The sequence below is a fragment of the Monopterus albus genome, unplaced genomic scaffold (assembly GCF_001952655.1).
Source record: "Monopterus albus unplaced genomic scaffold, M_albus_1.0 scaffold19.1, whole genome shotgun sequence".
NCBI lineage: Eukaryota > Metazoa > Chordata > Actinopteri > Synbranchiformes > Synbranchidae > Monopterus > Monopterus albus.
This window is the reverse complement of record NW_018127899.1, coordinates 299,625-315,866: the sequence shown is the minus strand read 5'-3', so window position 1 is coordinate 315,866 and position 16,242 is coordinate 299,625. Positions and strand designations below refer to the sequence as shown.

The 16,242-nt window shown below is 40.0% G+C and overlaps 1 protein-coding gene across 9 annotated transcripts in view; it reads right to left on the bottom strand.

Moving 5' to 3' along the window:
• The window catches only part of eya4 (EYA transcriptional coactivator and phosphatase 4), a 48,917-nt gene that overhangs the window by 12,561 nt on the left and 20,114 nt on the right, over positions 1 to 16,242 (bottom strand). For 3 of the 9 annotated variants that reach the window (XR_002274398.1, XM_020593455.1, XM_020593454.1), the window contains exons 3-10: positions 10,386 to 10,435; positions 8,219 to 8,340; positions 3,710 to 3,787; positions 3,059 to 3,125; positions 2,726 to 2,868; positions 1,871 to 2,014; positions 1,573 to 1,661; positions 553 to 727 (exon numbers count right to left, since the gene is read on the bottom strand). Coding sequence is in view for 8 of the 9 variants with exons in the window: in XM_020593455.1 (XP_020449111.1) it covers positions 553 to 727; positions 1,573 to 1,661; positions 1,871 to 2,014; positions 2,726 to 2,868; positions 3,059 to 3,125; positions 3,710 to 3,787; positions 8,219 to 8,340; positions 10,386 to 10,435 (868 nt within the window). In the remaining variant the exon portion in view is untranslated. Of the gene's footprint in view, positions 1 to 552; positions 728 to 1,572; positions 1,662 to 1,870; positions 2,015 to 2,725; positions 2,869 to 3,058; positions 3,126 to 3,709; positions 3,788 to 8,218; positions 8,341 to 10,385; positions 10,436 to 13,464; positions 13,774 to 14,464; positions 14,484 to 16,242 lie in introns of those variants that run through there. The other 6 variants (XM_020593456.1, XM_020593457.1, XM_020593461.1 and 3 more) reach the window with 5 other exon arrangements.

Sequence of the window (16,242 nt, the reverse complement as noted above, 5' to 3'; positions counted from 1 at the left end):
TGGATAAAGGAAGAAAAAAAGAGAATGTGAACCAAAAAAAAAAAAATACTGCAAAAAAAGAGAAAAAAAGTGAGAAGGGCAGCAAGAGGGAAAGTGCCATGACAAGAAGAATGATAATTTCCTTTAACCAGGCTTTCTGAATCGCAGCCAAGATAAACCAAAGAAAATTACAAAATTTCTTTACATGTGGCTACACTTTAGCTCCTCCTTATTTAGTCTTTTCTTCAGTTTTTCTGACTTGTGCAAAAAAATGCAATAATTAACATAACTAATCAAAGTATGAGGCGAATGTAAACACATACTGATTCTCCAATTAGTGAACATGATGCCAGGTAACTATGGCTACAGTCTGAAGTTACTTCCTGTTCTTCATCATGGCTGAACGAGGCTTTTGAACTCAGTTACCCAAACTGTGGTATGTTTCAACTGGAAACAAGATTATGGGGCCACAATCAAGGAGCGGTGAAAGATCTGACATTTGTTTGCATATTTATAAAGTCAGAACTGCGGTGGAGTGTCAGTAATCTGACTGTGTTTCTTTTTAATACAAACCTGGGTGAAGTTCAGCGGCCTGTCCGGTCATGGCGGGAGTGGGATCTTGCAGCTGGTAAGCAGCCGTGGAGCCTGTGCCATCCACGCTGTTGGAGGTCATATAAGTCCCGTAAGTGGAGGCGGAGTAATACTGGGCATACTGGTTTTGGCCAAATGTTGTGTATGAGGGGTAATCCTGCAGAGAATAACATGAATTAAGACGCCATGCAAAGAGTGAGGACAGAAACAAAGAAAGAAAAAAGAAAACATGTTTCGCTCTTCTGGAAAGGTTCAGACTAACTTTTGAAGACAGATTTTACAATGTTCCCTCTCATTTCTCACATCTTTTATACCCTTCATTCTGTAGTTTATATCTCCAAAACAATTAAAGCCTTGTATTGCTGCTTTTTATTAAACCAGTGGAGATGGGCGCTTTTATGAGTCAGCTCCCTAAAACTGTCACTATGTACATCTCTACAAGTCCTTATAAAGTGGAGCACACCACATGAATACACACAGACGCATGGCTGATGTGCAGTCTGAAAAGTGTGTATGTAGGTATGCATAATCACATACACTGTATGCACACCAGCTGGCTTTCTATCAGCCTTCCTCTCCCTTGCTTGCTTTCCCTTTTTCTGTTAAACTCACACACACACACACACACACACACACACACACACACACACATTCCCCTTAATCCACCCACTGAGCCAAGCCTCAACTTTCTTCCTGTAAACAACCACATCTATCATTGCAGGACATTGAAATTCACCTTTTCTCTCCTAGGTTTTTCCCTGTTGCAAGTCACAGTATAATTAGATTTTATTTCTTGAATCAGTTCTGAATGAGGAAAATTGTATGAGCATGTAAAACCACTTCTGGTCTCAAATACCATCACAACCGCACCATGCAAAATCCTTGTCTTTTGTTTGAGCCAGTATAATGAGGAAAATAGCATTCACTTGACCGCTTAGCAAATGGGCCTGGAAAAGTGAATGCCAAAGGTTTATGTTGTTGGGCAAACGCACAGACACACACCTGTACCTGCTGTGTGGCAGTATAGTTGGCGGGGTTAGACACTGAGTTGTTGGTGGTGTAGAGGCCTGAGGATGGAGTGAAACTGGAACCTTGAGAGAGCAACAGCAAAGCAAAGACAAATGTGCAGTGTCACACAGCATGCTCAGAAGTAAGACCATTTTCAGCAAGAATTCAAAATACTGAACATTTTTCAGTTTTTTCAGCATTAGAAGAATGCATGGTTATTTTTTTCTGAGTTGAAGTGATGAGAAAAGCAGAGGCCACTTTGTTGTTTTACAAGATGTTGTTTTCTACCGACCTGGCATCTGATAGGGTGAGTATGCAGTCTGTCCAGGCTGGGGTGTGGTGAAACTGGGGCTGTAGCTGAGGCCTGTCTGCAGGGGAGACTGACTCTGGGCCAGGCCGCTCTCCGTCTTGATGCCCGGCAGCATCACGCCGAGGTCTACAACAACAAACAGTGAATATGACATAAGATTCAAATACTTTACAGCACTGGAAACTGCACTACTAAATATTGGAGTATAAACACAATCAAAGTTTGCTTGACATAGTGCATCGTGTACTATCATCACTGATTAAATGCTATTTATTAAACTTTAAATGCATCTCATTTATGTAACTCTTTGTTTTGGCTTCAAGATGTCACTGTCATACATGTAAGGAAAATAACTCAGAGTATCATTTGTTTTCAATATTTAAATTTTTTTCCCCTCAGCAACCTGGCAAGTTAACTGAGGACGATTTCGATCACATCCATCAGGCCTACTCCGCATGTGTTTGGTCTGCTTGACATCAGAAACTGGACCATTATGTTGCCAGTTACAACAGTCAATCAGTAAACAAGCGTAAACTAATTTTCATTTCTTTGCTTTTTTTGTTCAGTTATAGGAAAGACAAGTTTGAATGCCATGATGTCTACAATAACATTTTCTCCCAATAATTTTCAGTCTAAGTATATTTTAAATGTGTTCTCTTTAGGGCTGCAATTAATGATTTAATTATTGATAAATCTGTAAATTATTATCTTTATTAACTAATAGTTTGGTTTATATAAAATGTAAAAATTGTGAAAACCGCTTGTAACATTGTCTTAAATGTGCCAATGAGATCAGCTGCTGAATGTCACGGTGTGTCTTTGTGTGTCTGTTGATACCATAGGTGGAGAGTCCATAGGGCTGTCCTGTCTGGGAGTAGGCGGTATAGACGGTTGACTGCTGCATGCTGCTGAACTGGGGTTGACCGGCATATGTCGGCATGGGAGGAGCCGCTGGCGTGGAGAGGATGTGAGGGTAGGGCCTGGAAGAGGAGAGAGGTGCAGCATAGACAGATGGGTGAGCCAGGTCCTGAGCAGATTATCACATATAGGAGGTAATGTAATGGGTAAATGGATCAAATCTTGTATCTTGCCAATTGTATACTGGGAGTGATGCCAATAAGGATTCTTAGAAAGCAACATCTGTTATGTTAACAAGACAATCTGACTTACTTTGAAGGGTAGAGGGGAGGAGAGTACTGGTGGGCTGAACGAGGACTGTATCCGCTGCTGGTGATTACTAAAAACAGCACAATAATCAAAAACAACAAAGCAAAACTAGGTTACAGATGGTGTCAACTCTAATCTTCTGTTTTCTCTCACATTTAACAAAACCACACCTGAGCATTGCAATTGAAGGCCTCCAGCTTGTTTGAGCTGAATTGCTGTTCCAGTAAACATAATTTGAAGCATTTTCAAATGGCGAGGAGCCAAGTTCTGCTTCTTTACAGAGCACTGTAGTCCCTGGAACCCTCACAGAGGGCCTCATAGTAAAACACAACATCTGTTTGTGGTCAGTGAGATGTCAGAGCTTAAACACCATGCTGCTTTAAACCCTCACTGTGACTTGCTTAATGGTTTTGTGTACCAGTTTGTATGCATTTTGTAGAGTAAAACACCATCAGGTCATGTGCCAATCTATAAAAATTGTAAAAATGTCCCACTCTCATGCCTCTGCCAGCAAAGATGATGCAATTCAAGGACAGCCAATATGTCATGGGATTAAAGCGTTTATAGAACTGACTAGTACATGTGAATTAGTTTTCTCCTTTGGTTGAGAAAATTGTACACGATTACATTTCTGTGTGCAGATTTGTGCGTTACCTGAGCCTGGGTATGTGTCCAGTACTGTGTCGCCTGTCGTAGTGACCGTATCACTGTTGTTCATAGGCTCTGTTTTCACTTAAGGAAGAGGGAAAGGATCTGTGTTTAAGGAGTGTGGTAAGTAAAGTAGCATCACACATACACACAAAGGAAGCTTACTGAGTAAAGAGCAGAAACGTACCATGCAGTTCCAGTGTGAAAAAGTTTTGTGTACAGAGTTCCCACTATAACTGATATAGAAATCCATAGAACTGTGACCTTAAGGTTTTATTCTTTCTTTGCTTTTAATGCCATTGTTCAGCTCAGAAAGAGTATAAAAACCATGAAATGTGCTTCGCCGGCAAATTCAGATTCTCAAATGTGTTGACTTGTGGGAACCCTGCAAATAGGAAATAACTCTATACACACTGATACATTCACAATGGGATCCAAAGAGCAGAGGACACTGCACAGCAAATGAAAATCAGAGCAACTCCAGCACAGAAAACATCAGATCTACAGCCGGCCTAACCTAAAGATACACATTCCTTTTGCATTTAAGGTAATGGTGTATGACTTTGGCCTTGGATTCACACACATGCACCTCTGTACCATAGTCCTTGGAGCCTGGGTGGCCTGCTGCAGCCCAACAGCCAATCAGCCGTGTTTAGAACGGTCATGTTTTCACCTAAAGGGGTGCAAGGCGGGAAGGTGGTGAGAATATGATGCGCTAAGAACCAGATGCCAGTCTCTAGTATGTGGGAAGTGTTGATTTTTTCCTCTAAAAAGCAAACACTTACATTGAACTATACTGTGTTTAAAAAAAAAAAAAAGAAACGGCTCGACATTCGGAGAAATCCACTTCCTGGCTTTCTTAACGAGAGTTTTATGAGAAGGTCGAGACCACACTGAATTGCTGGAAATTGTTATCTTAGCACAATAAAACGGAGACAAAGGGAGGTGTCAAGCCTGGATCTGCACCAAGGTAAAACATACCAGCACCCCCGAAGCTCATAAATGAACACATCACCACCGTGAGGCTGCCAGGCGACTAGCAGAGACTACAGGAAGTCTGTATATAAATATTTGTTTTTTCACTTTGTATAATCCACATAATCCAACCAAACAGTATATAGTGTTTAGCTTTAGAGGTGCTGGAAAGTGATTTTGATGTTCGGAGAGAGCCAGGCTAGTCTTCTCCCCTTGTTTGCTAAACTGCCTCCTTACTGTATAGCTTCTCATGTAAACCTGCAATTTTGACCTTTTGGTGGAAATATGCTGTAAACAAAACAATGACATATTGTTACCTTAAAAAGTTGAAATGGCAAATTTTGTTAGCAACTTTGCCTATTTACATATCCAGCAGACATGAGCAACATTAGCATCTGTTTGGAGTCATGTTTGTGTCCCCCTGATAAAAGTCCATATTCCCTTCGCTATGTTCACCAGTATGAGGCAAACCTTTTCTGTCTGCTGGACAGATAGAACAAAATATTTATTTCTTTATTTGCTGTAAATAATTCTTGATGAGGTTAAAAACTATGTTGATTAGGCAGAGCAGGAAAGCTGAGTCAGAAAACCAAAACAAAAAAGCTGAAAGACGCCACTGCTCAGTAGAAGAATGCTACAGAGTTGGTGATAATCATCTGTAACAAGGAATTTACAAGTAGTCATGTGATCCAACGTAGCCTATATATGGAAAAATACTGATTATAAGTTCTTTAACAACAAGTAACAAAATGCAGCACACTGAAAATAAGTGATATTGAATTTTTGGATACATCACCCACCCCTATATTAAAATATCAATCTTGTCATATAAACTCCGAAGTAAATAGGTTTATTTCCCAAAATGTTGAACTGATCCTTTAAACCAGCTAATATACATTTGGTTGGCAGTTTATTAGGTACACCTAGCTAAAAACTAACAGTCTAATAGAACAGAACACAACAACTAGAACAAAAACTGAATAATACCACATCATCATGAAGGTATGAGTCAGTGTATAGCCACATGATCCCAAATTTCAAAGGAAAACCACACATTAACTGCCTTTACATCCAACCTGCTGTTTTTCCTGTTACTTTTCTTGTTTCCCTCCGAACATGATTAAGAATCATCATCATCGAGCATCTGAAAACTCCATTTAATTCAAGGCAACTTCATTAATCTCTTCAGTGAGCAACCCAAGCCATTGGACAAGCGCTAATGAAGACAAATGAGTTGCTATGGAGATGGCCCGTGGGCCTGAGTCCTGGCTGATGTCAGGTGAGGGGAATGTTGGGTATGTAGTTTGTTTTGGCTATGAGTATGTAGTTCTGGCTCCGTCTGCTTAAACCATTAACTGTGAGCTCATCAAAAATGATTTAAAGGGCTCTTAATACACCCTGAATGCACCGTTACATCCATTCTGAACACAGCTCCTTCTGTGAGTGTGTTGATGCATCAAGTTGACTAAAATGCATAATCTCACTTTTTCCATTATATTACTATTAAAAGCTGTTTCCACTGCCTGTTAAATCAGCAACAGATCAACAGAAGCACTTATAGCCAGTGTTCTGACAACAAATTGACTCCATTGGACAGAAAAGTGAGAGAGAAATAGAGGGTGATAGAAAAAAGGATCAGAAGGAAAAAAAAAACAGACAGAAGAAAGACAAAAGGAAGACGGAGAGAGAGTGGGACATGGGGAAGAGAAAGAGGAGAAAGCGGTGATGCTTTAATGCTTTTGTAGAGGAAATAGTTTCCAGTGGGATTTTGGGCTCGCACTCAAACATATACACTCAACCAACACATATACACACAATTTGCCAGGCGGTTAGCAGAAGTGCTTCACTATGTGTTTACACACATTCTTCAGTGGTTTACTCATGCCCTGATGCCAGCGTGGATGTGTGTTTGCATGTGTGTGTCTTCTTTCGTCGTTGCAATTTCTCAAAAAGTACTTATCTCTGCATCTTGAATCTTTCTGGCTGGTGATTTGGCAATAGATTTCATTACATTACATTACAGTCATCAAATGATTTGCCTGAAGCAGCTTTCGTTATGTGCATTCAGCCTTTGCTGGAGCATGAACTGAAAAAAACTGAATGCATCTCCCCTAAACAAACAACAAAAAGGATGTTCAGTAAATATGTATAGTGCTTAGGTCCTAGCAGGAGGTGTTGATGTGCCATCTGGAGAGGTGGGTTTAACAGAATATGGACAGTGACTGCTGTGAAAGACATCACTCAGTATTTTTCTTGTTGTCATTTTAGCTAGAAACAACAGCTGATCTAAAGAGCACTTAAAACTAATAGTTTGGAACTTTTTGGATAATAAGCTTAATTGCTTTCTTGCAGAACATCAGATGAGAGTGGTATCACTCTGTAGAGTAAATAATGAAGCTACAGCCAGCACCTGGTTAGCTTAGCATAAAGACGGGAAGCCTGGCTCTGTCCAGGGATAACAAAATTAGTCTTCCAGCACCTCTGAAATTCAATTAAATCTTGTAATTTTAATAAGTAAAAACTGAAAGAACTAAGTTCAGACAACAAGTTGAGGTTTTATGTGCCAGACTTTTTATTACTTCGACACAGTGACTTTCTGGACTCTCCACTAGTTTCCTGCCAAGAGATAGCCTTGCACACAGCGTCCTCTAAAAACACAGCTCATTTTTACATACAGGTTTTTGTACAAATTTTGTTACCTTTGGACAGAGCCATACTAGCTGTTTTCCCATTTCCAGCTAAGCGATTGTTGGCTGGGGCTTCAGGTATATCGATATCACAGTGGTATCAATCTTTTCGGTAACACTTTATTTTACAGGTCTGTAAATTTCAGTTTATATCTAAATAACTTTTAAAGCAGGTTCCTGGAAGGAGCCATATAATTTGGTACCATTTATAGGTGAAATTAGAGAGCGATCAGTTGGTACACTTCCAGTTATTTCTAGATGCTAAATTAGCATAAACTTGAGGCTTTTATTCAGAGGACAGATCTACACATGCAAAAAGTTAAATTTGTCTGCAAACAACCATCCACGTCTACATAAACGAAGAATACCACTTCAAATAATTAATAAATGCATAATAAATATTAACTGGAGTTTACACTACCCAGTGGACTAACTAAGAAACCAAAATCTGTCTTAAAACTTTTATCCCTATTTTTCTGTAATTAATACTAAACTACATGGTTCTTTCAAGGAAACTCTAAAGTAATTGTTAGGAAATAGGGGACCTGTAAAACAAAACATTTATCTTTTCATTTATCTATTGATAAGAAAGCGAAAGAGTTACGCCTTTCATATATATATATATACACATGTAATCTTATTCGGTAGCTGAGCAGAAACCTTGTCTTTCGAATGTTTAGGATTCTCACTGATGACTGAATAGAAATTAAAAATAGAACTGGCCTAAAAAAAAGACACCATGATAGAAATGTTAAGGTAAAAATGATACTTTAAATAGCAAAACTAATATTTAAACCATAGACACAATCGCCCGTCCATTATTAAATGCACCGAACACATTCTGCCATTTCACCTCCTGTTCCATTGGTGGTGATGGAGGGGCTTCCAAGGTTATTCTTGTCCAGTTTGCAGCCCGTCGAATCTCCACTTCCCACTCGGTTATGAGGACTGGCTAGGTCCTGCATTTCCATAGACCTACGGGGGGGGAGAAGGATGGAGGACATTAGATGAACTGAGAGTTCTGAATGAAGAACAACAGAAATAGCTTATAGCAGCTGAGGATGTCCCACTTCTAGATATTATGCCAGAATAATACTGAAATACCGCATATCTAAGGAATCACATACAGTGACACACAACACAGACAGAGTCATAAACGTCATCCTTCTCTGTACAAGCTAGCTTACATGTTCAGAGCCGCTAGACATCGTCTGCGGGCCTGCTGGTTCTTTCATAGAGTCTGTGTGTATGAGTGTGTGTGTGCTTCTGGGCTCCAGTACAAACCCGCAGCCTGCCAGCGTGCCTTAGTTTTACAATGTGTTCCACATGCATCACTGGGATAAACCAGCACACAAGGTGGTAATGGCAAAGCAAAAGTGTGTGTGCGAGTGTATGTCGTCTGCGTGGCTGGGTGGAAGTGGAAGTAAACAGAAACATGAATAGAATGAAGATGCATATTTACTGTGGAGTACAAGTCTGTCTTTCATATATCTCCATTAGTTGTTACTGTGGCAACAACTACTATCCCAAGGGTCCATAATCCCCAGTAAGAGATGTGTTTTTAATAAAGCAACATAAAACATTCACTTGCGAGACCTCATTGCTCCTGCAACAAACCCACATTCTGACATTTCCTTTGGCGGAAGCTTAACGTTGCATCAGTGTGAGAATGGACAGCACCTCCTAGGAACGTGTGTGTGCATGTGTGTCTGCCAACAGGTTGGCCACACTTGTGCTCTTGTGTGAGACATCAAAGCGAGAAATGACAGCAACGAAGGCAGATCTAAATAAATGCGGGCTGCCGGTCTACCTGTGTGTGTATGTGTATTCCGTGTGTGTGTGTGTGTGTGTGTGTGTACTAAAATAAAGTGCACATGTCTGTGGCAGTCTGGAAGCAGGCCATCTCAATGCTATGGGCAGATAGCATCGCCACACATGACTGCAACCCACAGGCAGATTGACAGGTATAAACATACAGCTTTCAGCAGACGCAAAGACACGGATAAAGGGTGCAAAAGAGAGAACACACAAAAGATAAACACTAAATCAACTCTGTCAAATCTTTTTTTTTCCTGTTTACACTAACGTTTGTCTCCTGTACACTGAAAACACTGATTGCCGTTTCAACAACATTGTGTATGAGATATTGAGTGGAGCCTAAAATACCTCCCCTACACGTCAATAAAAACCTTCACAGATTATGGCATTTTTGTCACTTTTCACTCATACCCTCTCGTGTGTGCATCAGCACTCTTCTTCGATCCTTCTCTTTTGTCTCTCAACAGCAGGAAATGATTCTATGTCCCTGTTCATCCACTGTTTTTTCTTTCCTCTGTTTTGCTGCTCTCAAGAGGTAATAGCAGGAGTTGGTGTTTTTCTGGTTTTCACATTATGTCTGGTCCTTGAAAAATATCCTGCATCGTAGTGCAATGTTTGGTGTATTATGTCAAATAAATAGCTACAGGCATGTAACTGTAGATGGTTTTCACTGTTGATTAATCTGCTTTTATTTTTTAAGATGATCTATTAATCCTTTAGCGCATGAAGTGACAAAAAATAGTGAAAGTATGCTCACTGCAACTTTCCAGAGGCCTGCTTAATGTCCATAACATAGTATGACAAAGAAAAGCTAAATCTCTCATTTTAGAACCTCAAACCAGTGAAATTTATTTTTGATTGAAAAAAGACTAAGAGGATTGATCCATTATCAGATTAGCTGGGAATTATTTTTCTGTCAACCTAGTAATCAATACAGCCTCAAATATTTATATGAATGAATGACTGTATGGATTACCACTCACTATTCCTGTCCTTTGGTTGGATCAGCGCATGTTTTCATCTGAGAGTGTGTGTGCATGTGTGTTTTGGGGTCTTAGGAAAGTGTTGATGACATCATCACAGCAACTGCAGCGAAACCTCGCCTCTCTCAAACATGGCCAGAAACCAAGGACGCGCGCACACACACACACACACACACACACACACACACACACACACACGACAGACATGTGTGAGCGTACCTGTTGTCCGAAGGTTCTGGAACATGAGATTCACTGTGTGATTTCTTCACCTGCAGAGAAACCAGAGGATAGAGGATGTTACTAAACACAAACCATAAACATAACATTATGTGCATACGGTTCATAAGAACCAGTGTTTATGAATCAGTCACATTATAGTAGTATCATTTACTCTTGTGAATTACAGCTAAACACTTCATCACCCTCAACGCTTAAAAAAAAAAAAGGAAGCAAAAATGTTTGCCAGTTACATCAAACTAAACAGAAATTTTTTTTTTCTTTTTAAATGCCATTAAAATAATATGTAAACACCCGATGTCCATAGTTGTAGCCACCACTGTGGCAGAAGTGCTAACTGACATCTAAGTGACAGATATTAACTTTCCCTTGTTCACCCGTGACCCTGCTCCACCCTTCCTCAATTTTTGAGGAGTTGAAAGGTCATGGTGAGGTCATGTTAGGTTACAGGGCTCAGTCTTCACCCTCAAGCGTAGACACTAAATGAAGTGGCGACTTTGGAGGTAACTGACACATTTGGTCATGTCAGTCACTGCACACTGGAACTTATATGTCATCACTGAAGCAAAAAAAAAAAAAAAAAATTAAGAACAGCCTCGGTGCCTTTCCACCACAGTGTATGCGGAGCTCGATAGCAGACCAGCGGTTCTCTATTAAAATTCCTCTCTCTTATTTGGAACAGGAACTAATTAGAACAGTAAATGCAGGGCGGAGCAAGGGCCAATGTGTACCAGCTGCCCTATAATCACTGTGTCAACACACTGTCGAGGTGCAGGGCACGCGTGAGGTGCCAAAAACACACACCCACACATGGAAATGCACATACAAACTCACACACAATCTAATTCACCCAGGCAGCATATAGTTAAACCATTTGAACATTATCGCAATCACAGGTAAGTATACAGAAAATCTGCTTGACCAAACAGACACCACACTCCAGGTATGTGGAAACTAGAACATTTCTGTGTGTGTGTTTAAGTGTGTAGAGGCCTACGCTGTGGCGCTATGGTTCTGATTAGACGATCCTGCTGAGAGGGAATAAGAAGCAGCACTTAGCCGTTTAAGACGAGGTTCAGAGGTTAGCTGGTGCCCTTGTATGGATCACTTTACGTGTGCACACTCAACCACACACCAGCCACTTTCATGTCACGTCTCATGCTTTACTGAAATTTAACAAGGCTGTCAGTCACGGCATCAACAGCATAGCCGTGAGAAACTGCAGTTCATATGTAACGCACATGCAGCACACCATGTGGGTGCATGTATGGCCTGCATGTGTGCGCACTAAAAAACACACACACACACACACACAGACAGGGAAACACACGAGCCTGACTGTTTCTGTCTCAGCATGATCTATGAAAACACCAGCACACAGTCTTTGATCCTGAACAGCTTTTATCATTGTGCTTTATCCATTGCACACTTCCTCTCACCGTCTACCTTTCTGCGTCTCACCTCTTTCAGTATCAACACTTTTATCTTTGTCTAACACAAAAAATTGTTTCATATTTAAAACAATTCCTCATAAATTTTATTTACCCGTTCCTCCTATTTTTAGAGTGTAACAGTGGTGTAAAATGTTTTTTCTGCTGCTGATAAAATCTTCTGATTTGTTTTAAATTTCTTTGCTACCCACTTTTGGCAAAGCCCATTAAAACTATGCTACTTGTGAAAACCAGGGTACAGTAATAAAGGTCCAAAAATCAATGCGCTTTCTAAGTCCTGCATTCAGATTTTCAGCATCATTCTTCTTTCTTTATCTTCCATTTTATCTCCAACAACAAAATGACTGGTCTCTAAGTGCACTCTTAGGTGGCCACAATGCCTGACAGACACAGTTGTGTCACCTGAGCTGCTTAAATAGGTGACCTTTGACCTGGTTGGCCGGGTGACCGGTCGGGAACACAACCGGCTCAGCTCGGGGACTCCCTGAGGGACAAATACGGGTACCCTAAGTAATTAACACTAATAACAATAATTCATTTAAAGGAATTGCACACTTCTGTGTGTGTGTTGTGTTTATTACTGATGATATTTATCATCTAATGGTTGTAATAATAATAATGTGAGGCCTAATTTGTCCCTCTATTAAGAAACACTAAGTGGAAGTCATAAATTATCAGAAGCCCTCTCTGGTCCTAGCTGTGTTTCCTTATTTTTGCTCTGAACAACTCACTGACATGAAATGTGCATCAACAAGGTTTGTGTCATTGTTCTTGATAAACCATGAAAACTCTGTGCAGGAAGAGAAAAGGGGGAAGAGAGGGAGGGAAAAGAAGAATAGCACTGTGTGTTTCTGGTAATAACCCAACCCATCTGCAACGGGACATTTGATACCGTGCATAGAGTTGCACGCACACACACAAAGATACATACACATGGTATATGAAGGCTTTAAGAAAATTAGTTCTACAATTTTTACTATTGTAAATAAGGGACTAAATTTTAAAAACTTTTCCCCCCCTAAATAATCGCCTTGCTATTAATGCAGCAAATCCACACTTATAGTGCTTCGTCATGAATTATGGAGTTTTAAACATTAATTCATTTTGGGAAATATTTTCTGTCAATCCTACATCAAACCTGAAGTGTCAAAATTATGAATAACATCAAAATATCAAAGACTGTCATTATTATAACTTATAAACGGCGTTAAAAACAAAACCTCAGTGTAGGTAAATTAAAACTGAAGGAAAATATATTTCACTTAATATTAAACCATTTTGAACTATAGTGTTATTTAATTTGACTCAAATTAATTTGAATGGTAACTTGCAACGACAACCTACTAACCAGACTTTCTTTATTTATTCATTTATTTATTTTGGATGCTATCAGTATTCATACTAATAATATATTAAATTTTAAAGAACAATTTTTACTTTCTTTTACATATGGCAGCACTAACTCATTCAAAGGTATAGTGAAAAAATAACCACTTACAGTATCAAAAACAGTACAATTAACTGATTTTAAAATAAAACAATAGAATAAATTTGAGCAACACACACACAAAAACACACACTCACTCACAGTGTTTAAGATCCATGCTTACCTCAGGGTGTAACCAGGTCACTTAGCAGTCCTATACTTCCACAAAGCATTACAGAGCTGTACGATCCACCAGCTCTCCAGCATACACAGGCTCACACACACAAATACACCTCAGTCGTCTCTTATCTATCTGCTTCTCACTTTGTACTCCAGGTGTCACGTTTTTCTTATTTTTGCTCTACGGGAGAAGATGCATTATCTTCTCTCCCTCTGTGTCGATCTCTTTCTTTCTGAACAAATATGCGGTGGCTAGAAAAAGGAGACACTCCATGTGAACTCCACTTTTCTCCTCCTCTCTATCTGTCTGTCTCTGAGGTCAATCCATGAACAGCTCCTGGCTTCCCCGACTCTGGTAATGAGGAACATTTCACTCGTCCTGTTACCCTCCTCCTCTGCCTCCTCCCCTTCTTTTTCCTCTTCTCCTCCTCTTCCTCCTCTCTCTCTCTCGACTGTCACTCACTACAGACTCACTCAAGTGCACATTTAAAGCAAAGGAACTTTTAAAAAGTAACAAATATAGATTTTATGTTGATTCATTTCTAATACAGTCACAAAAAGTCTGTAGGCTGTCTATGAAAATACAAGGAAGAATTTCAAATGTAGAACAAATCTCAAGCAAGCTGGAGGCCCTAAAATCAAAAACATCCATGTGTATGACTCAAATCCTGCTGATGTCAGCCCTGCTTCCACGGAGCTGAAACGGTAAATGGAGATGTGCTGAGGATATAACGTCCATGTCTCACTGAGCATCTGAAAGTACAGGCCAGACCATAAACTTCACACCATGCAGTGGACTCCCACACACGTTCAACTGAACACACGGACACACAAACACACACACATCCAATCTGTGTTAATCGGAACCACATGGACTACACGTGTGTGTCATATGTGAAGTGTAGCTGGGCCAGAGGGACGGGTGGGGGTGTAGCATCAACTAGCTGGACTTATACACACACACAAGCACATGCACACGCACACACACATAATCTCCCAGCTACCTCGGTCTGAAGATGGCACTCTTTCACTATGGTCATCAAGGTGTTATCAGGGGATGAGCACAAAGGCATCTACAAAGACACCATCCAATGAATACACACTCAAACAGGTCACCCAAATTACACAAATGCACAAAAAAAAACCTCAATTATCTATATTAGCATCAAGCCAAACAAATAGTTTTGATTTCATTCCACCAGGTTTTCAAACATGTCCTGAAAATGTCTTAATACAGCCTTAGTTAATTAAGAAATCCACAGAGCTCATTATGAATAGTTTTCACTGGACCTACTGTATGTTAGTGTTGAATGTGTGTTAGTCAGGCTGGATTAAGACTAGTCGTGGAAATGATCTTAGCTGTCTTTGTTCTGCATGGCTGTGACTAGGCACTGCTATAATTGAGTGTGATGGTTAAGTCGGGTGAACTGACCCTTTAACAAGACACAGACCTGTGTGAATGTTACTGTACATGTAAAAGGCTACAGAAAACAGCTGAGAAGGGGAGGGGTACTGATTGTTTATAGGCCTAGAGACCAATTTGGAACTGGGCCACTGTATCCATCTGTGCACATGCCACCTTTAGCTCGGTCACCATAGTGACAGCATGCGGCCCTGTCCCACAACATTTATCCCCTCACCCCAATAAACACCTTGATTGATAGACTGTCTTTTGACCTATGTGCATACATCAGCGCAAATGTCTGTTGAAAATGCACTATATGTGCATGCTGAAATGCATTTGCGTGCATGTGCTGGACGTTCGAGAATATATGTGGAGGACTAGCTGTCAGAACAGATTAGGGTGTTGCCGACGCGCTTGACAACTCAAGCACTTTATTATTAGCCAGGCAGGACCCCATCGGGAGGGGGTCGTCCAAAAACATCCCTGGTGAAATATTTTCACAGCAAGTGGAGAAGGGAGCAGGGGAGGCGTCCCAAAACACGCCTGGTAAAATAAAATAAAAAACACAGGGAAAACTAAACAGCGGTGTGGCATGTGCACATCAGAGCCACATCAGAGCAGTGAACTGAGACGAGGAACTGGGTATTATATTAGGCAGCTAAATGACAGGACTCTGCTTTGGTTTTTGTTGACATTAGAGATGTTTTAAAAGTGTGTGATGGAGGTGCCTCGCTCCCTTTTTTAAGAGGCCCTCGAGAACAACTTTGTTCTTCAAGTGGAACAACAGCAGTTTATCTTCCCCTTGGCAGCCAGTCAGTCAGACAGACAGACCAACTCTGATCCTCTTTATCTCAATTGTCTTGTTGCTGCTGGTTCTTTTATCATCAATTTTGAAATGAATTTTTTTTTTTTTAATTAAGTGCATTTTAATTTCTTTATCTCTATACTACAAGTCAAACATTTATACACACTTTCTGTTCAATTCAGTAGAAAAGTGTCCAATCTTTTGACTGATATTTGTGTTTTAAAATTAAACAGCATAGTAAATCCAACTTTAAAGGAGGAATTCCACATATAATATTTTTTAAAAATATGGGGGAAACAGCTATCCTGACTCTTTTCTCTGGTAACAGCTTATCATATAAAAATGGGACCGGAATCATTCTTCACATCTAGTGCGACTCCAAACAAGAAATTGAATAAGCGCGTTCCCCAAAATGCCGAATTATTCCTTTAATATTATTAGCTAAAACAATGAAATTTAAAAAAAAAAAAAGTTAGGAACTGACAGGTACTTCACTGGTGTAGACTTCCTACCACAAAGGTAAGAGGATTCATAAAGAGAAATAATTAAAGCACACACACACGGGCAAACAC